The 25,555-nt window shown below is 41.8% G+C and overlaps 3 protein-coding genes and 1 non-coding gene across 5 annotated transcripts; all 4 read right to left on the minus strand.

Moving 5' to 3' along the window:
- Positions 1–4,650: 4,650 nt before the first annotated feature.
- Positions 4,651–5,160, minus strand: LOC104431936 (chaperone protein dnaJ 11, chloroplastic-like). The gene has a single exon (XM_010044454.3). The coding sequence runs from the start codon at positions 5,158–5,160 to the stop codon at positions 4,651–4,653; it is 510 nt and encodes a 169-aa protein (XP_010042756.2).
- Positions 5,161–10,740: 5,580 nt separating this feature from the next.
- LOC104448121 (chaperone protein dnaJ 11, chloroplastic-like) lies at positions 10,741–12,502 on the minus strand. The gene is made up of 2 exons (XM_039314262.1): positions 12,299–12,502; positions 10,741–11,600 (listed from the first exon to the last, which is right to left on the minus strand). The coding sequence occupies exons 1-2, from the start codon at positions 12,500–12,502 to the stop codon at positions 11,001–11,003; spliced, it is 804 nt and encodes a 267-aa protein (XP_039170196.1). The 3' UTR covers positions 10,741–11,000.
- Positions 12,503–16,828: 4,326 nt separating this feature from the next.
- Positions 16,829–16,941, minus strand: LOC120295205. Its single transcript, XR_005552563.1, has one exon. It is a non-coding gene; the product is annotated as a small nucleolar RNA Z279/snoR105/snoR108 (small nucleolar RNA).
- A 2,245-nt stretch (positions 16,942–19,186) lies between these two features.
- Positions 19,187–25,555, minus strand: LOC104448123 (protein PSK SIMULATOR 2). 2 transcript variants are annotated; one of them, XM_039315958.1, is made up of 13 exons: positions 25,263–25,555; positions 24,668–24,954; positions 23,261–23,583; positions 23,081–23,173; positions 22,894–22,984; positions 22,387–22,480; positions 22,039–22,136; positions 21,661–21,730; positions 20,816–20,928; positions 20,582–20,698; positions 20,361–20,437; positions 20,203–20,247; positions 19,187–19,886 (listed from the first exon to the last, which is right to left on the minus strand). In XM_039315958.1, exons 2-13 carry the CDS (start codon positions 24,917–24,919, stop codon positions 19,424–19,426), a joined length of 1,836 nt encoding a protein of 611 aa, XP_039171892.1. In that variant the 5' UTR covers positions 24,920–24,954; positions 25,263–25,555; the 3' UTR covers positions 19,187–19,423. The 2 variants fall into 2 exon arrangements, with proteins under 2 accessions (XP_039171892.1, XP_039171893.1); XM_039315959.1 differs by lacking the exon at positions 25,263–25,555 and having other exon boundaries at positions 24,668–25,233.

The following is a 25,555-nucleotide window of genomic DNA, read 5'->3' on the forward strand; positions in this document are numbered from 1 at the left end:
TCCTGATTATAAGACTAAATCATTATGACACGTCCCATTCCATGCCACATAATTCCGTCCCATAATCCGACACATCAACAACACTCAACATGCATTCCAATTGTTATTCACTGCCACACAAGGGCATAGCCTACTCGCAGTTCGGCTATCTACGGCATATAGCCGTGCATCGCCTCCCCCATGGAGCGCGGCTTCGCACGTCGACGGCATTCCCGAAGGAGCATCGTCTCCCCCTTGGAGCACGGCTTCGTCTCACGTCGACGGCATTCCCGAAGGAGCATCGATCCAGTCGGCCCAGCCTCTACTGCGATCGGCACCACGTCACTCTCCTGACAGTATTTCTAAAAGAATAAAGGTCCAGTCGGCCTAGCCACTACTGCGACCCGAGCCACGTCACTCTCTCGACGGCATTTCTAGAAGAACAAAGGTCCAGTCGGCCTAGCCACTACTGCGACCCGAGTCTTTCAACCAAAGACACAACAATTCAATAATTAATTGCACAAATCATCACTCAATTTGTAATATCTAATCATCAAATTCATAATCTGAATACACAAAGCGATCGCACAAAATTCTGAGAATTTAGGGTCCCAACTTAATTTTCGGAATTTATTAAATAATTAAATTTATTCCGAAAATAATTAAATAATAATATTTTAATAATTTCGAATAATAATATATTATTAAATTATTAAATAATTTCGAGATATTTAAATAAATCAAAAGTAAATTCCTTTATGCCACGTCAATGTTTATATTAATATAAACACCCACTTAACTTTAAATTAAACACAATTTAAGTTAATCAAGCACATTAATATAATCTACACTTAAATAAATTAAACTAACCACCTAATAACACTTAACATAAACTAAACACACCTAAAGCATCATTAACCCTCTAAGCGAGGTTTAGTGAGTTAAACTCACCGGATTAGCGAACCGAGCGGACCAAAACGACGGGGACGCCAAGGAGAACAACTTTCCTCAAAGCGGGCCGAGCATCCGGGCTCGGGAAGGCGGCCAAAACGAGCCAAACACCCGCTGCCATACCCATTTTTCCAGATTCTGCTTGGGGCCGAGAGGGAGCAGATCCGGCGTCGGTTGAGGCGGCCAAGGGCGGCGGAGGCAAGGCGAAGCTCCGGCGGGCTAAGGCGGGGGCGCACGGCGGCTCACGGTGGCTGATCCGTGACCTAGGCTGGTCGGACAACCTCCCAAACGTGAAGACGAGCGAGGACGACGGCGAACGAGGGAAGAGCAGCGGCGTGAGCGGGCGAAGGAGGACCGGCGACGAGCTGGCTTCGGTGGTTCCGGCGACGGGCGACGAGCGGCGAAGGAGGCGAACGACGAGGGGCTGCTTCGGCTTCTTCCTCTGCAAATTTTCTGGTCTTTCGCACAAAGAAGATGGAGGAGAAGCCAACGGAAGGGAGAGAGGAAGGAGAGAGAAGGAGGAGAGAGAGAGATGGGACCATTCCCTTTTCTTTTCTTTTTCTTTAATCCCACAAAATGGCCACCACGACATCATCCATGATGTAATACTCCACTCACTCAAAACTCCCACAACCTTATTCCAAATGGGTTCGATCAATTCCATTTTCCGGTCCAATCAGACATTCACTTTCTTCATTCTCATCAATTCTCTTCCAATTGAACTAAATTAAAGTCCATAAAATTAATCCAATGTCACCACACTTCAATTCACATCTTCACTGTGTCAGAACCAACTTAAGTCCCAAAAGACGACCAAAAGCGGGCCTACTAATTTCTCGAGCCAAATTGGCCATTTTCGATTTACTTGCTGAAAATTCTGATTGCATGAAAAATCTTCCAAATATGATTCAATGATCCCGAAATGATTTGTGACACACCCAGACTTCCACCTTTCGAATTCGATCTCAATTCCACGGTTAATTTCACTTTGGCGCGATCTTGCGCGGCCCAACCTCAACAGCCTTTAGAGATTTTTATGCATTTGACCCGTGGTTGATCATCTCAAGCCACAATGTACATCTTTGAAACATTGGCGACTTTCGGTTGTCGAGGTAATCTCAGGTTTCAAATACAAACACACGGTGCCACCAATCGATAGAAAAGTCGGTCCAGTGCCAATCGACAAGAATTGTGCGATCTGGTGGAATCACCCACACCTGATCACATGCCTCTGTCGAGTCGACCTATCTCCGATCTCTAATCAATTTTTAATTGTGCCGCAATGACCCTTACAGATTAGCTCGGTCGAAAGATCGCTTCACGGTCAAATTCTCGAGTCGATGCATTAGAATCTCCCTAGCTGGTCATCGGCCCAACGATGGCTAGCGACCAGCTAGATAAGGCCCAACAACCCCGTCGGACCTCGTTGACCCCCGGCGAGGTCGCTCCGAGCTCGCCAACCACCGGCAAGGCTTGGGGGGGCCTCTCCCAATCACAACGAGGCAAAGCCTCACCAATGGTCGGGCGAGGCTCGACCTCGCCAGATCGGGGCGAGGTCGCCTCGCCGAGCCATGACAAGGCCTCGGGAGACCTTACCAGTAGCTAGTGAGGCTCCCCTGAAGCCGGCGACCTCATCTGGCCGGTTACTAAGGACGCGTTTGGTAACGATTACATTCCCGAAGTATATTCGATCAAAGTTTATTCTTTTTTATTACGTTTCAGAACTTATTCTAAATATTTTAAGTCGTTTGAGAAGCTGTCCAAAATTTCGATTACGGAATAGAATTGTGTTTGGTACCATGTTCATTAATTACTGTTCCAAATCAATTTATTTTAATTTTTAAATAATTTTTTTACTTTTTTCCTTTTTTTTTTTCATTTTTTTTCTTTTTCCTTTTTTTTTTTTTTCCTTTTTCTTTTTTTCCTTTTTCTCATCTTCTTCTTCTTCTTGTAGCCGGTCGCGGCGACCTCACCGGAGCGTTGCCGGCCCTCCGCGAGATCGACCCTCGTCGGCCGAGCCTTGCGCCGGGCGAGGCTCACCTAGCCCCGCTAAGGCTTGGCCTTGCCGAGATCTGGCGAGGCGGGCCCGCCGGGCCAAGCCGAGCCCTCGCCGGGCTGGCGAGGCCTCGCCTCGCCGGGGGCTAGGCGAGCCTCGCTGGGCCACCAATGGGGCCGGGCGTCGCGAGGCTTGCCCAACCCCGCCTGCTTAGCCACGGCGAGGCTCGGCCTCGCCCGGATCTGGGGAGGCCGAGCTTCGCCAGTGGTTGGGCAAGCCTCCGGCGAGCTCGCCGGTGGCTGGGCTTGCCTCCGGTGAGCTCGCCGGACCGGCAGCCGGCGGCGGCGGACGGTGGTGGGTAGTGGTGGATAGCGGTCGCGAGATGGCCGAAGGAAGAAGAAGAGTTCTTGATTTTGATTCTCAAATTCGTTCCCCTAACGAGAATCAATTTTTTTTTATTCTTGATTATATTCTCAATGCATTCTGAACAAAAATTTTACTAAACGCGATTTTAGGCTCAAACTGATTCTGGGAACAAAGAATCAGAATTTGGCCATATTTGGATGGTTACCAAACAAGGCCCACCCGGCCACGGCCAAGCCGGCAACTGGCTAAGAGGAAGGAGAAGAGAAAAAATAATAATAATAATAAATTATTAATATATTAAAAGAAATTTTTAGTCACAAAATTTTTGGGTTTGTACCAAACATGTTTTTATCCCCAGAACAGGAAAAAATATTCAAAAACTAGAGTTAAAATGATGGAGCTGAATCTGTCAAAGATAGCCCATGATCTTCTGGGCTCCAAAGTTTCCAACTCTGGGTCCTTTTTTTTTTTTTTTTTTTTTTTTTACCAAATTCTAATTATTCCTTGGACGAGGAATTTAGGAAAGTTTCCAACTCTGGGTCCTTTTTTTTTTTTTTTGGTTCTAATGATTCCTTGGACGAGGAATTTACGATCTTTTCCTGTGGGTTCTGTTTCAGGTTTGAAGAGGACATCGTGTTTGAAACAAGAAACGATTGGCCGGTCTGGGTTCAGCAGTCAATGCCTTGAAACTCGTCCAGACGCCGCCCCCTTTTGGACTTGCCGTCTGACGATGATTCTCGAATGGCCTAAACCCTAACGCGAATTCTGAGAGTTGAGCAGTTAGCAGTTAGAAGTTCGATTTGTTTGACTTCACCTGCTCGGCATATCTGGAGTCCACGATGACACAGTAAGCACTCGTGCCCCCATGGAAATGAAACCTCGAAATTGTGGCGATACCCTTTTTTTTTTCTTTTTTTCTTTTTTTCTGAATCTGACTTATGATCCTGGGAAGGATCGAGTTTTATGAGGAAGAACACGTGATTGGGGTTAAATCGGTTTTCACAGCATCATGGATTGGCCATGTTCTCATCTAAAACTAGGAGATCGCAGACTGTAAATTGATCCCAATTTGATCGGAGGAATGAATTATAGAAGGAGAAATTCCAAGGAAACACATTCTATTGAGATTTCAGGCTGTCAAAAAAGAGCCCTGCTCACATCTGATACAAGATCTCGTCCGTAGATATATATAAACACGGATTACTCAATTCCTAACACCTCAAAAAGAGTGCTGGAAAACCTAATTAATCTAAGGTCAGGGATAAGAAATGGAGCCACTTAAAATGCAGGCCTCCATCATCGCCCAACAACTAGATCTTATTAACTAATCTCTAACCCTAACTCGTAGGTCCTCCAATCTACCAGCACTGATCCGTCTCCCACTTCCGGCTCGGGCCACAGGCCGACGCCGCGGCGGCAGCGGCGGCGGCGGCGGCGACCGACACCGAGAACCGGCCGGGCCCCCGGAGCAGCGTCCGGTCGTAGTCGGCCCGCCGGTCCGGATCCGAGAGAGTGGCGTACGCCTCGTGGACACGCATGAACTCGCGCCCCGCGGCCGCCGCCCCGGCGCCGGCGGGCGCGGCGACGTCCGGGTGCAGGACCCTGGCGAGCCTCCGGTAGGCGGTCTTGATCTCCTGGCCCGTGGCGCCGGCTCGGATCCCCAGCACCTCGTACAGCGAGGACGCCTGGGAGCGGGCACCGGCGGCCATCGGCCTCGGCCTCTCGGCGGTGGACGCGCAGGAGGCGGAGACGACGCGGAGCGGGCGGCACCGGACGGCGTAGGGCGGCGGCGGCGCGGGGGAGCCGCGGCGGGAGGGGAGCGCCGAGCTGGAGGAGACGGCGGAGAAAGAGAGGGAAGCGGAAGCCATTGGCAACGTTGATGTGGACGGCGGCGGCGGCGGCGGCGGCGGCGGCGTTGTGAGAGTTTCCGATTTGATTCGTCGCGGTTTCTGCTGCAGAGTCGAAAGCTTTGATGGTGAGTTTGTGTGCTGCTGCGGTTTACAGGTTTAGGAAAGTTCGACCGGAGTTGGGAGATTATATAGGGAGTTGGGTGTCGGGGTTAACCATGGTTAGTTGGGGGTGGGTTGAGGAGGAGGAGCAGGGGTTGAGGCTTATCCGCAGCGGGATCTGAGGATGACTCAGCGAAACGTCGGCGTCTCGCTCTCGATTAGAATCTCCCTCTTTCTTTCTCTGACTGCACATGTGGAGGATGAGACCCAGAAAATGGGGCGTCGGTGTCTGTCTGAGCTGGAAAAAACGACTGTTCCTTTGCACCCACTTTTCTCCTAACAAATAAAAATAATAAGCTCTTTCAATAACCCCAAAATAAAAAGGAAAATAGGGTGCATTTCGCGAATTACAATTTTCGCAATTTTTTTCTCTTTCCAGAAATCAAAAAAAGAGAAAACGAGAGAGATGCTGCTCATTTAATAGATCTGAAGTGAAACTGAAGATGGGGAACTAAGGGTCTTTTTCACAAATGAGAATGTATTTTGCTCAAAGACATAAATGTACTTCCAAAGGGTAAACTCATAATACAAAAAAAAAAAATACTTTACAAAATTATCATTCCGAATGGGAAACCATTTTATTAATAAAATGGAAACGCTCAATAGACTCCAATCAAATTTGTCTCGAAAAGATTTGTTATTATCAAACTATTTATTCAAGGACCCACAAAATAAACCAAATCGGAACTTTCCTGCCGTCATCTAATGTTCTAACTTTTCTTATGATATGTGTCAATTACGTGTTTCGATTCTTCTTTTTCTTGTTTCATTTTTTAGGGCAATTGCGCGTTCCGACTGGGACATGGGGGGCCAGCATGGATGGACGTCGAGCTGGTGGGATGGTAAGGGTGGGGCAGTGGGTTTCCAGTTACCATGGGAAACGCGCAACCAGTTTTTGGGTTTCGTCCAACGAGTCCGGACAGTGCCGACATCGCAGCGCTGTCGAGTTGACCACCTCTTCAAGCTACCACTTCATCGATGACGTAGGCGTAGCTTCCAAGGCGGGTTGAACCGACGAAGATGGGCTCTTCCTTCGATCTTCATTCTTCATCAATTTCGATCAATTGAGGCTTTAGGTCAAACTAATACTGTGTGAATGGCCTAACGTGGCATTTGCGGCTTTCGGTTTGATCCCTCCATGCCCTTCCCACTTTCCCATATTCTGTGCTTTGACTTTAAATGTTCCTCTTTTGTAAGCCATAAGCCATGTTATTTGGGGAATGAGAATTAATAATAATTTTGACTTTGTCCCTTCACATGCGCGGCGCCGGACGTCGTCTTGTGCTTTCATGTGAGGGTCGGGGAGATATGAATAGAAGATGACATTATTAGAAACCTTGGCACAACTATATATATTTAATAGAGGTTATTAGAGGCAGAAAGGAAGGTTTTGAATTTTTATGAGAAAAATGAAAGGGAGAGATCATTAAAATGATTGAATACTCACCAGCGAAAATAATGGAGATGCAACGAATTCGAGTTTCTTAAGATTGTATTCTCCTCCAACACCATCCTACCTAATTAGTGAATTACTAGTTGTGGATACTAATTATGTGCCAAATTTAGTGAAAAAATATGGGTGATGTCTATGATTGTAATTGTAACTAACCATTAAAAAATGCTATAGGAGAGAAAGGTGCTCGGACTAAGGTTTGAACGAAAAATAACATTAGCAGTCTTGAAACTTGTTGCAAAGCTATAATTGAATCCTAAGACTCTAAAAAAGTACAATCAAATCATAAAACTCATCAAGTTTGGGTAATTAAATAATAAAATTGTAATAAAAATTGTTGAGTTTATACAATTGAATTCTAAAACTTATTAACATTTTTCATTTGTTAAGTTGGACAAAATTGATGCAATCACTTTTTTTTCAGCAATGCAATCACTTGATTGCAACAACTTTACAACTTTTCAGATTTGATTGCACTTTTGAAAATTTTAAGATTCAATTACGCTTTTGTAGCAAATTTTAGAACTCGATTACATTTTTTTAAATTTCTAATTTCAATTGTACTTTCATGATAAGTTTTGGAATTTCTTGTATATTTATCCCTAAATCATATTTGGATTAATAGAGAATGATTTAGGAAATTAGAAAAGCTAGCTGCACTTATCCCTCCTAATCTCTCCCTTTCATCCTTCCATCCAACTGTGCTCTCAAGAGCACGAAATGCATATATATGTCTACTCAAAAATGGAGTTATATATGTTGTGTGGGATATTGAAATCATGTCGTGCACATCAACTAACACATACGTTAGTCCTTTAAGCACTAAGCAACTCCATGGTGCAACAAATAAAAGTTTCCTAATCTCTCTAGATATATCTCTAACTAGCAATTAGGATTACATCATAATAGTTTCTTTTTTCTCATAACATTGTAATAGGTCAAAATTATATAATTGATGTGAAAGTTCAGGGTCATGCACATTGTATACCGAGGTTTAATGGCGATTTGAGCTGCTCGGCGTTGTCAGTAGATGCAGTTGCGCTGTTTGCGTTGGATCTGCATTCTTGTTCACTTCCGCTCCAAGCAACAATAGTAAATTATAGGAACCAGTCCCCCCGGATTCAAGAAAACAGGAACCGCAGCAGAGAAAAAGCCATTCTCGACTCTCGGGACACTCGTGTGGTGACACAGTCAGGGGACACGTGTCGAACTTCCGTGCGTTGGGCGGTGGGTGTTTCTGCGAGGTCGGGGCGGACGACGTAAGATGGAATCTTGTCCCCTTTTTTTTAATTATTCAGGTTTACAGTTTACTTCCGCCATTAGCATCCCTCCACGTGTACCCACGGAAGCGGTAGGCTTGCTCTTTCCTTTTCCTTTTCTTTTCTTTTCTTTTTTTCTTTTTTGGTTTTTTTGCCCGCAAAAACAGCCTATGTCGCCGACAATTCCATCAACCAGTGCCTACGTTTGTTAACCCATATTCAACGGGTTTGGCCGGCAACTGTTCCCGGTAAGGCACGGGCAAGGGTAGTTCACCTGCAATGACAATGTTAAATATCGCGTCATTCTTGTGACTGAACTCTTATAAATTGCATATTTCGTTTCCAACATAAAATTCGGGCAAAATCATACGTAATTTATCATGATTTGATAATTTACTTCTGATGAGATTATATTTGCAACAATCGAATGCAAGTCCAATCTAACAGGGTTTAGGTTTTGTTGAAGCTTTCTTTCTTTCTTCTTTTCAGTTTTCTAAAAGCATTCTCTTAATGCTGGTGATGTGTATGATAAAAAAATTCTTTCCCTTGAAAAATAAAGGCTTAGTTGAATTTGAATAACAAGGCCAAGTCTATGGTTCAAGGTAAATCGTGTCATACCCTAATTTGATGATTGGCATTAATGAGCTTTAGATTGTACAATTGAGAAATATATGATGCAATGATTGGTGTCGACAGGTTTAGATCTAATGGTTGACGAGGCTACTGGCAACATTCTCTTGTACAAGGTCAAGAAAAAGTATGCTCTAAAGAAAATACAAGAAATTCATCTAAAGTCTTAATCTACAGAGGTTAATTTAATACTACGTCTTTTTATTATATCAATTTAGTCATAAATCTTTTAAACTTTTTACTTGTGTCAAATTAATCCTAAAACTTTTAGCAATTTGTCAATTTAATCTAAATATTTTAACAATTTGTCAATTTAATTATTTGAGTCAATTTTAGCCAAATATCACGGGCATAGTAGTTTAGTCAATGTTGAACATTCTACGTAACACAACCGGCGTTAACGTAAGTGATTTTTGTAATTTTTATATTTTAAATTCATTTTATTCTCTTTTTCTTTTTCCCTTCATTGTCACAACTTGTGGTGAAGTGAATAATTTTAACTATTTTTATTATTTTTTAAAAATTCTTTTTTTAATTCTTTTCCCTTCGCTAATCTTGCAAAGATCAACCTCGCTAGCCTGGCGAGGGTAGCTCTTGTCAGATTTGGGGCCACACTCACCCAAGTAAGGATGACCCTCACTCGAGATCGGCAACAATGGGAAAAAAAAAGGAAAAGTAGAAGGAAAAAATACATAAAAATATATAAATTATTCACATCATTATTGACAATGTTATGCAAAACGATCACCATTGACTAAACCACCACATTAATGATTAAATTGATAAATTATTAAAAATATTTTGGCTTAAATCAACAAATTACAAAAGTTTTAAAACTAAATTTAAGTTGTCTTGTCCAAAAAAATTTGTAAGTTGTCAAAAAAATTATAGCTAAATTGACATAATTGAGGGTTCATTGCTGAATTGATAATTGCACAACATATTTATAACTTTTGAACAATTTTTCTAGGGAAAATTTCAAAAGGGACTCAAAGATGCCTTTATTTTCTTAAATAAAAATCTAAAGTAGACATTGTTTCAAATAAGAAATTGAGGTAACACCAATTTCTCAAATAAGGGCTTGGATGTTATCTCAAATGAGAACCTGAAATGACCATGTCCATTTCAATTGAGGACTTGACTATTCGACGATCGAGAATATTTTCATCATTTGTCATTTTTTTTTCTTAATTCTTCTTCTTCCTCTTCACCGATGGCCGACTAGCCACTGGCGATGCCCACAGAGGGCTAGGCGAGGGTCACCCTTGTCGGCGAGGGCCGCATACATTGGCCACAGGCAAGGGATGGTCTCACTTGGGCAACACGACCCTCACCTAAGGGCCATCCGTGAGGTTGGCCCTCGCCGGCCCCAGGCGAGGCTAACCCTCGCCAAACTGGCTGCTAGTAAGGGTCGGTGAGGATGGTTGAGCCCTGAGGTCGACTTTTGCTAGATCTAGCAAGGGTGGTCGAGCCCTCATTTGGGGCAAACAAGGCTGACCCTTGCTAGATCTAGCGAGGGTGGCTGGCCGCGATCGGTGAGTCGTCCAGCCCTCGCCAATAGTAGGTGAGGCCATCCTCGCCAGATCTGGCAAGGGTTGGCCTTGCCTAAGACTAGCAAGGGCCAACCTCATGAATGGCCCTAGGCAAGGGTTGCCCGTGGCCGACGTGTAGCCTAGCCTTTTGTGGGCATCACCGATGGCCATTCGACCACCGGCGAAAAAAGAAGAATAATCTAACAAAAAATGAAGAAAATAAGGAAAAATAACAAATAACGAAAATACTCTTGATCGGTTGAAAAATTTAATTGGCCGGCAACTAACGAGATATCTTTATTTGATTTAACCAAAGTCATTTCCTTTATTTGAGACAATCTTTCTATTTGAAAAATAAGAACAAATCAAGTTTTTTACCATATTTGAGGCTCTCTCCCCCTCACGAAAGAGAGGAGTTCAAATGAGTTGTATTCGGCATGCATTTAACGGCATTACATCCCTCAACATTATTTGAGGCAGTTATGTCAGTATGCATCTAACGGCATTACATCTCTCAACAGTGTTCGACACTCCATAGACCAAACGGACTTACAGAAGAAGAAAATGCAAAGGTAAAGGAAACACATTCTATTGAGATTTCAGGCTGTCGAAAAAGGGCGCCAACATCTGGTACAAAAACTCCCCTGGAAATATACATACATGCTCGTGTCCTCAATCCCGACAACTTCAAAAAAAGTGCTAAAAGCCTAACTAATCTTCATCAGGGATCAGAAGTGGAGCCACTTAAAATGCAGGCCGCCATCATCCCCCAACGACTTTGATCTTATCAACTTATCTCTAACACTAACTCGTGGGCCCTCCTAGCTACCAGCACTGATCCGTCTCCCACCTCCGGCTCGGGCCATGCGCCGTCGCCGCGGTCGACACGGCGAACCGGCCAGGCCCCTGGAACAGCGTCCGGTCGTAGTCGGCCCGCCGGTCTGGATCCGAGAGAGTGGCGTACGCCTCGTGGACACGCATGAACTCGCGCCCCGCCGCCGCCGCCCCCGCGCCGGCGGACGCGGCGACGTCCGGGTGCAGCACCCTGGCGAGCCTCCGGTAGGCGGTCTTGATCTCCTGGCCCGTGGCGCCGGCCCGGATCCCCAGCACGTCGTACAGCGAGGAGGAGGACTGGGAGTGGGGCCCCGCGGCCATCGGCCTCGGCCTCTCGGCGGTGGACGCGCAGGAGGCGGAGGCGCGGGCCGGGCGGCACCGGGCGGCGGACGGCGGGGGCGCGGGGGAGCCGCGGCGGGAGGGAGGGCGGGGGGGAGGAGACGGCGGAGAGAGAGGGACGCGGACGCCATTGGCAACTTCAATGCGGATGGAGATGGCGGCGTTGTGTGCGTTTTGGGTTCGATTCGATTTCGATTTCGATTTCGATTTCGGTTGGCGGTTTTCTGCTGCAGAGTGGAGAGCTGCGTGCTGCTGCGGTTAAGGAAAGTTCGGTTGTATAGACTATATAGGGAGTCCGGGTGTGGGGGTTAACCATGGTTAGTTGGAGGTGGGTTAACGAGGAGCAGGGGTTGAGGCTTATCCAGATTCGGGGATGACTCAGCGAAACGTCGGCGTCGTCTCTCGATTAGAATCTCTCTCTGCCCGCACATGCAGGAGTTGGAGATAAGATGGGGACAATCTCGGGCTCCTCGTCGTCGTCTGTCTGAGCTGGACAAATTTAATGAAATTGAAAAAAAAAAAAGACTATTCATTTTTTTATAAAAAAAAAAAAAGGACTATTCACTGCACCGCTTTCAGGAAAAGGAAAAAAAAAAAGGTGTATTTCGTTCGTTTTGGAAGTTTTTCTGTTTTCGAAAATTAAAAAAAAATTGAAAATACGAGATGCTACCCCTTTAATGGATCTCAGGTGAAACTGAAAAATTGGAAACTGGGGGCTTTCTGACACGATAAATGGATCGACGAAATTGCTATTCCGAAGGAAAATGCAATTTGCTTTAAGATGGGAACAGACTTCTTAATGTCAAAAGAATACGGCTAAATATGTATTTTAAAAAAAAAAAATTGTTCCATATCGAAATGTTTATTCCTGGGACCACAAGAGGGACTAAAATGGAACTCTGTCGGCTTCGGCTAACGTTCGAATTTGCACACGGTGCGATGTCAATTACGTGCTTCGATTTTTTCCTTTTTCCGCTGTCCTTTTTCGATGGAAACTGCGTGTTCCTAAAGATTCGCGCGGGAGACCGATGTGGATCCACGTCGAGGCGGGGGAGTGGTGGGGGCACCGGTTTCTGTGGAGGAACGAACGCGTCGAGGGAATTCGAGTTCCGTCGAACGAGGCGGACGGTGCGCTTTGACAAATTGCCCGACATGACAACGTTGTCATGTTGACTTGCCCTTTCGGCCACTTCATCGATGACGGTGGATGAAGATTCCGAAGGAGATCGGGAATTTAAGTCCGACAGATGAACCGCTGTTGATTTTTCGTACGTTTTGATTAAATGATGTTTGCATCAAAATCTGTATTGATGAGAGGGGAGCGTCAAGCCGCCTCTGCGGGTTTCGCTTTTGATTCTCCCATGACCTTCCCACTGCCCACAATTCTGTTTATGATTTGACCCTAGAATGATAATTCTGATATTAAGAAAATAAATATGAATTATTTTGCGGTGAGGTAGATTTAAACGTTTGCTTGCGTAATATCCGGCTAGAAGTTACATTGTTGGAAAAAGAAGAAGAATTATTTTGACTTTATAGGTTTGCATCCGTGGCATTGCTATTCTTTGTGTGAGGATCAAAGAGATATGGATAAAAAGATTACGTCGGTATAAACACAAAACTATATTTTTGATTGAGGTTAATCAAGCAAAAAGAAATGATTCGAATAATTATAAGAATTAACATTGTGGTTGATGTCTATAGTTGTAACTAACTAATAAGAAATGTGGTGGGGAAAAGGTTTCTTTGAGATTTGAAGAAAAAAAACTGCGCATATCTCTTTATGCTTTTTAAAGGTCGACATATATAAAAAAAGATACATACAAACAAGAAGAATACATATACATATATTTATATATATATATATAAGCATACAACTCTGAATCTATTTCATAATTGAGAAAGATTTGGAGATTAACAAAAATAGCTGCACTACTTTATCTCAAAATTTTCCTCCTCTCGCTTGCTTTTTGTCCTTCCATTCAATTGTGCTCTCAAGAGCCCTTATTAAAGTAACGTGTGGATCTGTCCACCAAAAAGATGGAGTTATTTATATTTGCTGCATAGGAGATCAAAAATCATGTCGTCCACATCAAGTACACATATGATTGTCCCCTGAGCACTAAATAGCTTCACAACACTACACATACGTAGTTTTCAAATATATGCTGTGTCTTTAAATGACGAATATGGCAACACTATAATTGGTTGAAAATATATATTTTGATGTGAAAGTTCAGGTTCATGTCCCCAATGGTTTAAAGAGGAGAATTCATGAACGATGATTTCTTTTTCCTTCTTCGTCTCTTTTGGCGGCAAGGACGATTTGAATAATTGGGTATTGGTCGGTTCGGTTGATCTAGTTCCACTGTTTTACCTTTGGATCTTGCACTCTTCTGTCCACTTCTGCCCTCCAACAAATAATAAATTACAGGAAAAGTCCCCGGATTTCGGAACAGTGGGACAACCGCAACAGGAATGGCCCGTTCGAGGGACACGTGTCGAGCCGGCGTGCATTGGGCGGTGGGTCTACTGCGATTTCGAGGCGAACCCTAGTACGATGAAATCCTGCCCTTTTATTATTATTATATTATTATTATTCATCTTTACAGTTTACAGTTTAGGATGCCCATTAGTGTCCCTCCACGTGTACCTCCCGACAAAACGCCCTCTTGTTTACACAAATAATTAAATATACATTAACGTTAAAGACTGCTGATTGGTCTTTCCTTTTTTTTCCCCGGAAAATAAATTAATAAGAGATTCGCAGGTTTTCGTTCTGCGGCGTATAGCTAAGCCCACATTCGTTAACCTAATTTGAGCCCGAAAAAGGTTGTTCAGCCCACGACGGTTGGCTCACCTGCACAGCAATAACAATGTTAAGAACACTCTAGTGTGTTGGTTTGGTTTTGGAAATGAACTTTGGGAAACACAAAGATTACATTTGATGGTTAGGATAAAAATTCAGGATGAGATGAGATTTATCCTATAATGTATTTAGTGCCTACTCAAAATAGGATAAAACCATATATAAAGGGAATATAAACCAAATAAAATTATCTCATGAGAAAGGTGATATAAAAGTGGATAGAATTTATAATATTCATAAAATGAAAGTTATTTTTCTCAAGTAATAAACTTCTTAAACTAACAAATTTAAAATTATATCTCAACATAAATAATATTTAAATTATAATATAAGAAATTCAAATAACAAAAAAGAATAAAATTTTGATTTTTAATTTAACCTTATTTTTAAATATATTGTAATTTAATTTTACCTTATAATATAAATTCAATATATAAATATAAATTCATTATATATTTTAGGTGTTTTGGTAATTTAGGTATATTAATACAATTTCTATTTAATAAAAATTTATTAGAGAATGATGGAAGTAGAAGAAAGAAATAAAAAAAGAAATTAATTAAAAAGTGAAAAATAAAATAAAATAAATAAATAAAAATAAAGTAGACAAGAGTGTTATAAGAGATTTCTACCATCTCCATTTATAAAATTTGTGTTTTATATATAATATATCCAACTTTATCTCTGTAATCACGAAACAATTGATATGATATACCAAAATCCCCTCAATTTCGTATCATATCATATTTAGTCCTATCCTAGTTAGATATCCAAATGACCAAACATAGCAAAAGGCTTTTAACTCGAAGGAGTTTGGGGAAATATAAATCATGCTTGGTAAAAAGTTCTTTATAAATAAATTTTGAGTTAATTAGTGTTTGGCAAGTTTCTTCTTATAAAGAACTTTGGTGGATTTTTTTTTTCTATAGGCCGCACAACCTTAGGTGTCTCTTATCTGAGTCGCTTGAGGTTGCACAATCTAGATTGCCATCTTGAGATCATGAGACCCTAGGCAATCGTCACTTGGGTGACCACCGACCAAATTGCCCTCGCATAGATAAGATGAGTAATATCAGCAAAGGCAAAATTGGTAAAATGAAAAATTAGTGAAGGTAGTTTTGAAAGGAAAATAATCATTTAACTCTAAAAATAGCATTTTGCAAATGCTAAAACCCAAAGCAAATGCCCAAAGCAAATAAGGATCTACTTTGGGCTTGAAATTTTGCCAAGGCTGGCATTTGGATAAAAAGATCTTAAAAAAGTTTACCAGACTCTTCATATTTTCTTCAAGAGACTTTAAAAAATAAAAATCCTTTGGGAAAACTATACTAATTGTAGCCCTCATTCATTTAAACTCTTTTTAACACAAATTGCGTACTTCATTTCCCACGTGAATTTAAGACAAGAAAAACGTAATTTATCTGTCTTGTATACTTGATATGTCGAAAATTTGTCGGTCTAAGCAGACATTAATCATGATTCCCTAATTTACAATTAAAGTGGCTGATGGGACTCTATCTGCAACCATCAAGTTAGAGTCTAGTCTAACAAAGTTCTAACTTTGTTAAAGCTTTTCTTCCTTCCTGTTATTCAGTTTTCTGGAAGCGCTTTCTGTCTAGTTCCTTTTCTCATACTAAGAAGATTCATTCACCCAATGTCAATACGAGTACTCAAAAGTGTGAAAATACTAGTTCCATTCTGGAGCACGTACCTCCAGCCACAGATGTTTAATTAACGCATTAAACTCCGCTTTAGAGTTCGGCGCTTCAATCTTTCTTTTAAGTCAGGATTATAGATATCATCCAGCCTAATTCAAAATAGCTTGATGTGAAAGTGGGTCGTTCTCGGTTACGTCGAGGACATCACATTTTTATGATGTGATCAATTCATGAGATTAAGAGGTTAAACTCGAGTGAAAAGCGTGAAGGAAAATCAAAGTCACACGTTCTATGGAAGATTTCTCCATAATCGGAGAATTATGTGAAAATGAATGGTGGAGATAAAGCTCAAAGCCCACTAGAAACTAAGGCTGGCGAGAGGCAAAGGACTAAACGGGCTCAAGCTGGACATTCGAAGCTAGCACTGCCTTTGCAAGATCCGGGCTCTTACTCATTATGCCTACTACTAAGGCCCTTGGGAGTGCATCTTTGCTATATTATATCGAGTTCCCGCAACACGATATAGCATCGGGAGTTCAAAGACAATGACGGGTGAGCTCTCAGAAGAAATTTTTAAAAAACTTTTGCTGCTGAATCAGCAAAATCAGTCAAATACGCAAAAACATTTTGACGACGACACTTGCTATGAATTGTTCAATCGACGAAAGATAGGGTCCGGCTAACGCACGACCCTCAAAACCAACAACTATGTCTAGGTCAGAGTCAATTTGGCCCAAGCATCGAGTCCTCAAGCACCTCGATGAGCAACTTCGATGCCTAGACCCGTGACCAGAGTCCCAAACCCTAGCCCAGCCCCAAACGACCGACGCAAAACGGCAACATGATTTTAAACAACTTTGAATTGAAAACGCGGTATCTAACAGCTGATGCAAAACATGACATGGAAAAACTTAAATGAAAAAACGTGGTGGGAAGGGTCCTTCGAGGCATTGGGGATCAGAAGGTACAGATGATTGGAGTGCCCAGGTTGTCGTAACCAGGCGTGGGTTGGTACACCCCTCTCGCATCTTTTATCATCGCGAGCATTGACCACTCATCATCCCCCGTTAAACTGCCTGAAGGATCATGATTTGACCGCTTCTCCACCTCCCTTTTTTATCAACTAAGCTCCTTACGCGCTCCTTTCCTCCTTGTCGATGTGGGACTTTCCATCGTTCATGAACGCAGCAACCACCGCCCGCGCCTCGCCCTTTAGCTAAAGCGGCATGGCTTCTTTTACTTAGCTCTTTACCAAACAAAGTTGAATCAGAAGTGTGCCCAAACGACACGCCAGCACAATTGCTTTTTCGAGACAACGTGAGCTCTACTCATCTCCCCATGTAGTTGTAGTACCCTGTTCTCTGTAGAGCAAACAGACAATGAGCCATCTATTTTGTCACTTTGACATAATGCTAGGGAGGGATTCTCTTGCTCGTGGGAAGAAACCGGTTTGCATCATGCGACAGGTGCTGTTTTGGTCGAATAAGCCAGGAGAACCCTAGAGAGAGAGATCTGCGTCCATGGTAGACTGAGCTCATCAATTATTCTCAGTGCATCAATGAAAGCGGTCGTGGTGTAAATCGGCACCACAGTATCTCGCTTCTGCAGGGCGATCCAATCCACTTAGCTGAAAAAGGACTGGGAGACAATGCCGATGTAACAGCAGCACTAAGGGGTCGTGCTCAATGCGACGAAGCATGTATCTGACCGGCCTGATTTCGGTTCTCTGCTGCTGCTACGCGACATTACACAGCAGGAGGTAAATACGTTGGAGTAATGACGCCACGTTATGAGGAACATTCAACACGTCGCTGAGCATCCACTGTGCATTCTCCACCTGCTAGGCTGCTATGACTTAGTATACGAGTACAAATTATATAGCGTCATACGACACGAGGACGCGTCATTTCTAAAAAAAATAAATAATTTTGACACGTTTTGACACATTATACATTAAGTATAAATAAATAATAAAAAAGATAATATAGAATAAACATCAATCCAACTTTTAATGATATCATTTATTATTTTAATTTGACAGAGATTAAATGAGAAACTCAAAAATTGCAAACATGAAAGAGTAAACTTGAAGGAACATGTCCTATGTCATGTTTTCTTATACTTGTCGAAGATTAATGAGATTTCTTATAGTTCTAAACAGAGTTTGGAGTTCCTAATAAAGACTAGCTTGGAGCTCCTCTACAAAACAAGGTTTCAAAAAAAGAAAATTTAGGACAATAACTCTCGAAGTATGAAGAAGAGGAAATCACTAAATTCATACAAAAAAAAAAAAATTACAACTTTAGGTCTACTTTCACGAATCTATGAATCATACAAATATTGAGTCTCTTCTACTTCATCCTTATCAATCTTCCTGATCATGAGCCAACTATCCATAATTGGGTCACAAAATCACTAATCCTAAATTAGCAAAAATATGGAATTTCCTAACTAGGTGTCATTCCGAAAGTAACGAAACTACTCAAATTCCAAGTTTCAATCGAATTTGACTCCTCACGGCAAACGTCGACCGTGTCCAACATTTTTCCCTAGATGTAAACACACAGCGACATGGGATCTCCTAGAAAGGGCTGCCAAACAACATAGTTAGATAAGTTTGCACACAAAAAGTGACTTTCGAGAAAATTTAAGATCCCAATCGACTGAATCAAGCTGCAAAAGGGTACGGAAACGCACCTGGTGGAGGTGAGGTCGGGGTGAGTTAGTTTGGGTTGGAGGCGGCTATGATAGCTGATGGTGTAGGCCACGAGGGCGGCAAAGCAATGCTGGTGAGAGGAGTGACAATGGCGAGAAGAGGGCGTTTGATCGCCACTCCCGGGAAGGTCAGAACTTAGAAGTGACAAATTTAAGAGTGAGAATTTTCTTCTTTCCCATTTATTTTTGTTATTTTCATTATTTTTCATATATTTATATTTTGACCCTTCGAATATAGAAAATTTTAAAATTGACCCCGTGCGTGCCGCAATTTGTCGGGAAGAGTTGATCACGTGTCGGATTTTTCAACACTCGTTGACCGCATGTCGGAACATATCAGAGCATGTTGGACAAGACACAAAAGTTCTCGAAAAATATCGATGCTTCTTAAGGTATGAAGTATTCTACCATCTAAAGAACATCCCTAGTTGGAGATTAAAATGACAAGGAGTCAATTGACATCGCGGAGATTCAGAAAAGCACGTAAAATCAGTGCGAGTGAGCGCAAAAGTTTCCTTCACCAACTGTTGAAGTGAAAACGTGATAATTTTCAAGAGGGAGCTTTAATTCACAATAGACAATGATGACAGCCTTCAAGGGTTTTAACACGCTTGCCCCTTTCTGATTTCCTCTCACAAAAAATCAAAGAAAAGTTTCACCAGCCACTTTTCGGTTATCAGTAGAGAAACGCCATTGTTGGTGATATACAAGGTATAGTGGCGATCTATATGATTTGATGGACATATACATCGATACACATATAAGAGCTATGTATCATATAGTTGATACTATAGATTGAATGAAAAACAAATAAATCAAGGGAACTCATTTTTCTACTCTAACCCATCTATTACATCCAAAAGACTAGAATTTCGGTGTTCCCACATCGGCGAGCTTCCAGTACTCTTGCTCAGAGCCCAGAGTTTGCTGTTCCTCTTCCTAGAGAGTGAAAATTCTTGACTCTTGCTGATTCCTGGGACCATTCTCCTACAGCACACCTGGTTTAAGAGTTTCCTATCTTCTGGCGAAAGTAGCATTGGCCTCAGCTTGACTCCGGAGTTCAACGGTGAGGATTGCTGTATCCTGGGATGAAAACCCTGGTCCTTGAGATTTGAAGATTGAAACGGCAGAGACTTGAAGATTAGGTGGTCCCGGTGTCGAACAAGAGCAACCAAGCGATGAAGCCACGTGATCAGCTCGAGGATGTAGAGGTCAACTTTTTGCTTATCCGCATGATAGAGGGTTTGGAGGCGAATCAGACTGTTGCTTGTAGATGTGGTCTTGCCAAACTCATTTCTGTAAACGAAAGACCAGAACTTAAATAAGAGCGACCCTAGAGATATCAAAGATTGATCGCTTAAGTGATCTAACAAACTCCAACTGAATGTTTGGCTTTACTTCTACATCCAGTGAGATTATGCCGCATCATTAATAAATAACATTTGCATCTTCCTTGGATCTTCGGTTTAGCAAAAAAAGTTTTCTATGCATCTTCAGCAGTGCATTGGTGTGCATGCCCTTGCGAGTGGGCATGTCTGGGTGTGTATGCGTGCATGCGTGTGTGTGAGAGAGAGAGAGAGAGAGAGAGAGAGAGAGAGAGAGATTAGCTGACCCATTGTTTGCCCATTCTCCAACCCAGCCAAAACCTTGATGAGCTCTGCAGTCAATTCACATAACAGAGAAACATAAGCGGTGTGAATAAAAGCCTAAAAACCAAACGAGAACATTTTGCCCGTCAATGAAACAAATCATTTTAACTGATAAACCTACTTAATAGTATTTGTCGCGATGGGAACAAGCCATTGAAGAGACTTCTCCATCTCGGCCTTCACCTGAGATACTGACAGCTGAAGAAAGCAAAATGCTAAACAGATATTAGTCATTTAGCGAGAGAAAGCAGCGGCTAACACTGAATTAATATGCAACAAATGACTATAACCAAGGGAAGCAGTTTTCCATGTGGTTGACGCAACTGATGATGGAACACGCACCTCTTCTTTGGTATCAGCATTCTGCAGTTGTCTGTGTAGAGCTTTCTTAACACCAGGAGGCAATCCATGATATAACGTGTCCCTCGTGTTGGGAGGGAGGGATGATGGACGGGATGCCTGGAAAGTAATACAGAAGATCGTAATCAGTGAAATATAGATCTTTCCTTCAGGTGAAAATATCCACACTACTTTCAGAACATGAGGATACCCTCTTGTAAGCAGTCAGGAACTTACAATTGTATCTATCTGATTTATTAGGTTGGCATAGTGTAATGCAAGGCTAGCTACACCCAACCTTTGGGGATTGTCATTGTTTTTGTTAGCATCCTTCGAGACTGATGTTGAACCTGGTAATTGAGCACAAGCAATGTGGTTCAGAATGCATTTTGGCTCACTTGTAGGCCGGCAATAAAATTTAACATGGTTGCATGCTTTTAATAGGAACGATGACTAGACAGAAAGAGATAAGTCTCAATCACCAGTCCTTTTATACCGATTGGAGTTGCAAATATGCAGATGAATGGTCCGCAAGCATACAAAAATGTTATACTGATCCTTTATTAAGCCAAATAAGTAAACCCAAGGGGAATATCCTTCACCCCCAAAAGGAAAGTGACCGGTTTTGACAATTAAAAGTCACCTCTAGCTGATTTTTAGGGGACATACGCTAATATGAAAATCCACAAAGATGACTAAGGATTGCACAATGTGCTACTAATTTGCTTTTAATTTGTTTCACGCTTTACTTCTGTTATCTCGCAAATTAAACCACCAAAATATCTTTAAATAGTGACGACTTAGCATTAGAAGCATGACCATGAGGACCTAACTTGAACAGGATCTGTTCTATAGGCTCATACCTCTTGTGTCCTTGAGACCTAAAGAAGCATGACTATGACTGCCAAAGTCAAGGCTAATATGAGTTGATTATATATGAGCAACATTTTTTAAAAATGCTTCGTATTTTTTTGTATCAAAATATTTCGACATAACTACACGATACAGACACCGTGGATCTGCAATTTAATTCAAAATCTTTTTGTAGTCTTTTTCTCTAATACAGTGAAGAAAATGAGTACCATTATCTCCAAAAGCTTCACAAATTGCTTGATGTATGTAGGTAACAATATCAACAAGCTTCTCAATGATCTGCAATAAGAACAATGCATTACAAGAAATTATCATCAGCGACAAAAACAGGAGTGCCCTATTATGTCCAGTAAAAGACAGACAAGAAAGTATCAATGTTGGTCCAGTGTCAACGTGCTACAAAACCGGTCAACATTTGAGATGGGATAGATTCTCGACGAGAAAGGGCCCAAAGGTAATTTAAACTTATCAATAAGTACAGAGAGATGAACTAATACAAGAAACCAAATTTGTAAGTGTGCATGTTTATCAAGCATCTTCAGGAAAGTCCACAAAGTGTAATTCCACTAACGAGTAGTCACTCTTACCTCCTCCAAGCTTCTAGACCAGAGAGATTTCTTTTTCAAACTCTTTACAAGCTTTTTTTGATGTTTTAGCTCACTGTGCAACATCGAGATACCTTCTCCTGACATCCAAAGAACAGAAGCAGTTAGAATTATTACAGCACCACTACTTTAAGTAGGGGAGCACCAACTGATGTGGTTAGATATTTAGTAACCAGCTTGTTAAGTCACAACAAAATCGACAAAGAAGAGAAGAAAATAAATGAAGCCAGTCTGAAGACCTGAATAAGTTATATCAACAACTTAAGCAACTGCATTTTTTCTACTGAAAGGTTGTATAACTATCGGGAAAAATATAGTCATAAGTCTAACCTTTACGAGGGAGATTCAAAGACTCCACTTCCTCAAGCTTTTGCCTATAGTCTTGGTCGAATCGATCCAAAGCCTGCAATTCATGGTACAGTTCCTGCAAATTTTGGAAATGTTCAGTTCTTCAAGAGTATAGCCCGGCTTAGACCACCAAAGACACATAATAGTCGAGTGTGAAAAGATTTGAAAAGGAAAGACAAAAGAATCCGTCGTGTAACCAAAGTGATATTTGTTCCCTCACAATAACAAACTTCATTAAGTACGAATTTATCTGCCACATAATGTAGAAGTTCAGGTGAGCAAAAAAATGCAGGACAGACATCCTTCCAACTACACATCTGTAATTTGAAGAATATTTGTGAAAATTTTATCTTATTATATTTCTAGAGTTGGACAACGCTTCCAAGGAATAAATAGAAATAAATTCTATGCAATGCATAATCAAGCAGAGATAAAGGGTCAGCAAATAAAATTTAGCAGGTAGATCTGACGTGTATACATAATTCTTACAGAGGTATGCTGGGCCAGAGTACTCAATTCTTGCATTATCATTTCTGCTTCAGATCCTAGAATTTCGTTGCCCAAGTCTTCCACGCCTAGTCTGTGACAATTAGGTCATTCCAAGAAAACTGAGTTACTATCAACACCTAGGAGTGGTTTTCCTACCAAAAACAAAGCTTCGTTAGAGCCTCATTACCTTGAGAAGTGTCGACCCAGGTTGTGCCATTGCGGATCTTTGCATAAATCTCCGAACCTAATTACTTCCCGTGAAAAGACATCGAGTTCCTCCCTGCATATGTCCCAAGAACGTTAGGCATTATTAAACCACAAGTTCCGTGTGCTTACTTAAAGATAAGGCCCAAAGGCCTCTAGCTACCTTTTATCAGCAGCAGCGATACTTAGCAACTCTTTCATGTCTCTCGAAACTAGTTGCTGCACCCCTTCAGAGTGTAAAATCTCCTTCTTCAAGAACTGGATATTTTCTTCTGACACAGATTGCAGTAAGTTTGCACCTTTGACTATTGTATTAGCTACTTCAAATGCCAGTATAGAAATCTTATTTCCCCGGGAAGCCATCCCAGAGAAGCCACTACTGGAATGCAGATTTGACACGCTGCTTCCGAGTGTATCGAGAACATCTACTGCCCTCTCCAAACCCATCATGCCAGCTTTTCCTATGAATGAATTTTTCGGTGTAACCTGAAAAATCTTTAAAATGTCAACAAACGACACAAAAATACTCGAAGGGCGAACCAGAAAGGCACCGGATTCCATGCCAGAAACGTTTGTTAACTTAAACCACAATCATGCTGCTAATTAAAGAGTACTATCTCGCTTAGCAGCCCTATACTTCTAAGACAACCTAGAATAGAAACTCTTTCAAAATTAAAAAAAACGGTACATTATTGAATGTATATACTAACAGTGGATTTCAACTGGAAAAGCAAGAACTCGTGCTACCACCCTGAAGAGTTCTGAGTTTACGATAGATTGGATGAAACTTATTGAACAATGTGCTAAGTACTGGGCTTACAGATGCGAACCATAAGACAGGCAAGAAAGTTATCAAAGCATATAGCAAGCTAACTTTCCACTTGAAAGGAGAAGTATTACTCCTAAAGGCTTAAAATCAAATCAACTAATTTGTTGCAAGACTAATTCTCTGCCTTATATGTGCACTGATACTTGTGACGTTTGCTTTTCAAAATTTGAGCACAAAGGAAAGAACAGGCACAGTGCCCCCTATTGCATGCAGCGTTATGATTTATTTAATCATCAACCATATATACCACAAGGAACAATAATTAGTCAGTGGTAGATGAAAATCTGCACTCAGGCTTTGATATCAAGCAGCAATTACAGCTATTGCTCCTTTGTATTGAAACTTGTAATTGTCGCAGTTTGGAAGGGAAATGATAACCACTACTTGTATTTTCATGAATTCTGGGTCTATGTGCATTCTTCTTCGCTGAACACCAGATGCAACGCTTTTTCATAGCATGGAATGCATGAGAATTCCGTGTGGCGTTCCAAGCCATTTTGGCAAATTCAAGTTATGAAAGGTTAAGAATGGCATCAATTCCCATGCGCTGAATCGTCTAGTATAGGCACAAGTTTCTTCCCCACAGATTTGCTTCATCTAAGACTCAAATGGACCACAAATTATCAATTAAACGATAGACATCCAAGGCAATTTTTCTCAGTTCTATCCTCGAATTTTGCTGATCATCCGTAAACAATGATAACCGTACAAAAAACCAAGATTCACACAGGCAAATCTTACCTTGCTGAGTCCTTTTCTAGCAGGAGTCGATGGCTTTGACGGCTTCAATTCTCTAGAGAAGGAGAGCAACTCGCCGGAATCGAACTTTGGTGGCGTCGTCCTAAAATCACTGCCCTTATGATTCGAATGAGAGACCTCTCTTGACTTGGTAAAGCTGGCTTTTGACTTGAGCTTCCCAGAAAATCCTGAACTCTTGGTCCCTGACGATTCTGTCGGGTGCTTCTCCGTACCTCCCGAACAAACCGCTCCCATCTTTTCCTTTAAACCCAGACAAAATCGAAACCGCTCTGAACAGCAAAGCAGCCCAGAAACAAGAAATCAGCTCAATCACTGCAACTGCTGCCGCGAGCACATTTGATTAATGCTCATCCAAAGCAAAGCTCACACCCCAAATGCCGAAAAAGAGAAGATTTTTCCTTATCAATTCCCCATCATTTGTCGGGAGCCAAACGAGGGTCAATGGGAAAAAGGGGTCGAAGAGGAAACAAACAAACGAAAAAAAGGAAAAATAAAATAAAATGGGGTTCCCAGAGTTCAACAGCTTCACCAGCCGAAACACAAAAACAGCAAGAAAAGTACAAAGAAAGAGCAATACCTATTCAAACAGAGGAGCTCAGCCAAGCAAATATTTTAAGCCGCGAATGGAGAAGAAAACAGGGGCGGTGGATTTGTTAAAAAAAAACAGAGGACTGCGAGGGGTTAGCCTAGCCAAGCGAAGCTAATGATGTCGGAGATGATGATAGCGATGATGTGGAAGGGAGAGGGGAAGGTAGTATATACAAGACACACGAAGATATTATCCCTGGTTAGCTGTTGTAATTATCGTTATGGTCACTGTTAATTCCGATCCGGTGGCAGTGATTTGACCAAGAAAAGGAACCGGGGGTG

Source organism: Eucalyptus grandis, chromosome 6, assembly GCF_016545825.1.
Source record: "Eucalyptus grandis isolate ANBG69807.140 chromosome 6, ASM1654582v1, whole genome shotgun sequence".
NCBI lineage: Eukaryota > Viridiplantae > Streptophyta > Magnoliopsida > Myrtales > Myrtaceae > Eucalyptus > Eucalyptus grandis.

What these genes read in the sequence shown, in the direction of transcription:
- LOC104431936 (XM_010044454.3), bottom strand. Translation starts at nt 5,160, where the DNA reads ATGGCTTCCGCTTCCCTCTCTTTCTCCGCCGTCTCCTCCAGCTCGGCG.
- LOC104448121 (XM_039314262.1), bottom strand. Translation starts at nt 12,502, where the DNA reads ATGTCGGGCAATTTGTCAAAGCGCACCGTCCGCCTCGTTCGACGGAAC. An exon ending in AAAGGAAAAAATCGAAGCAC is followed by an intron (nt 11,601 to 12,298) that starts GTAATTGACATC and finishes CCTTAACCGCAG; the next exon opens with CAGCACGCAGCTCTCCACTC.
- LOC104448123 (XM_039315958.1), bottom strand. Translation starts at nt 24,919, where the DNA reads ATGGGAGCGGTTTGTTCGGGAGGTACGGAGAAGCACCCGACAGAATCG. An exon ending in CTGGGTCGACACTTCTCAAG is followed by an intron (nt 22,985 to 23,080) that starts GTAATGAGGCTC and finishes TAATTGTCACAG; the next exon opens with ACTAGGCGTGGAAGACTTGG. An exon ending in TGAAGCTTTTGGAGATAATG is followed by an intron (nt 20,929 to 21,660) that starts GTACTCATTTTC and finishes CTCAATTACCAG; the next exon opens with GTTCAACATCAGTCTCGAAG.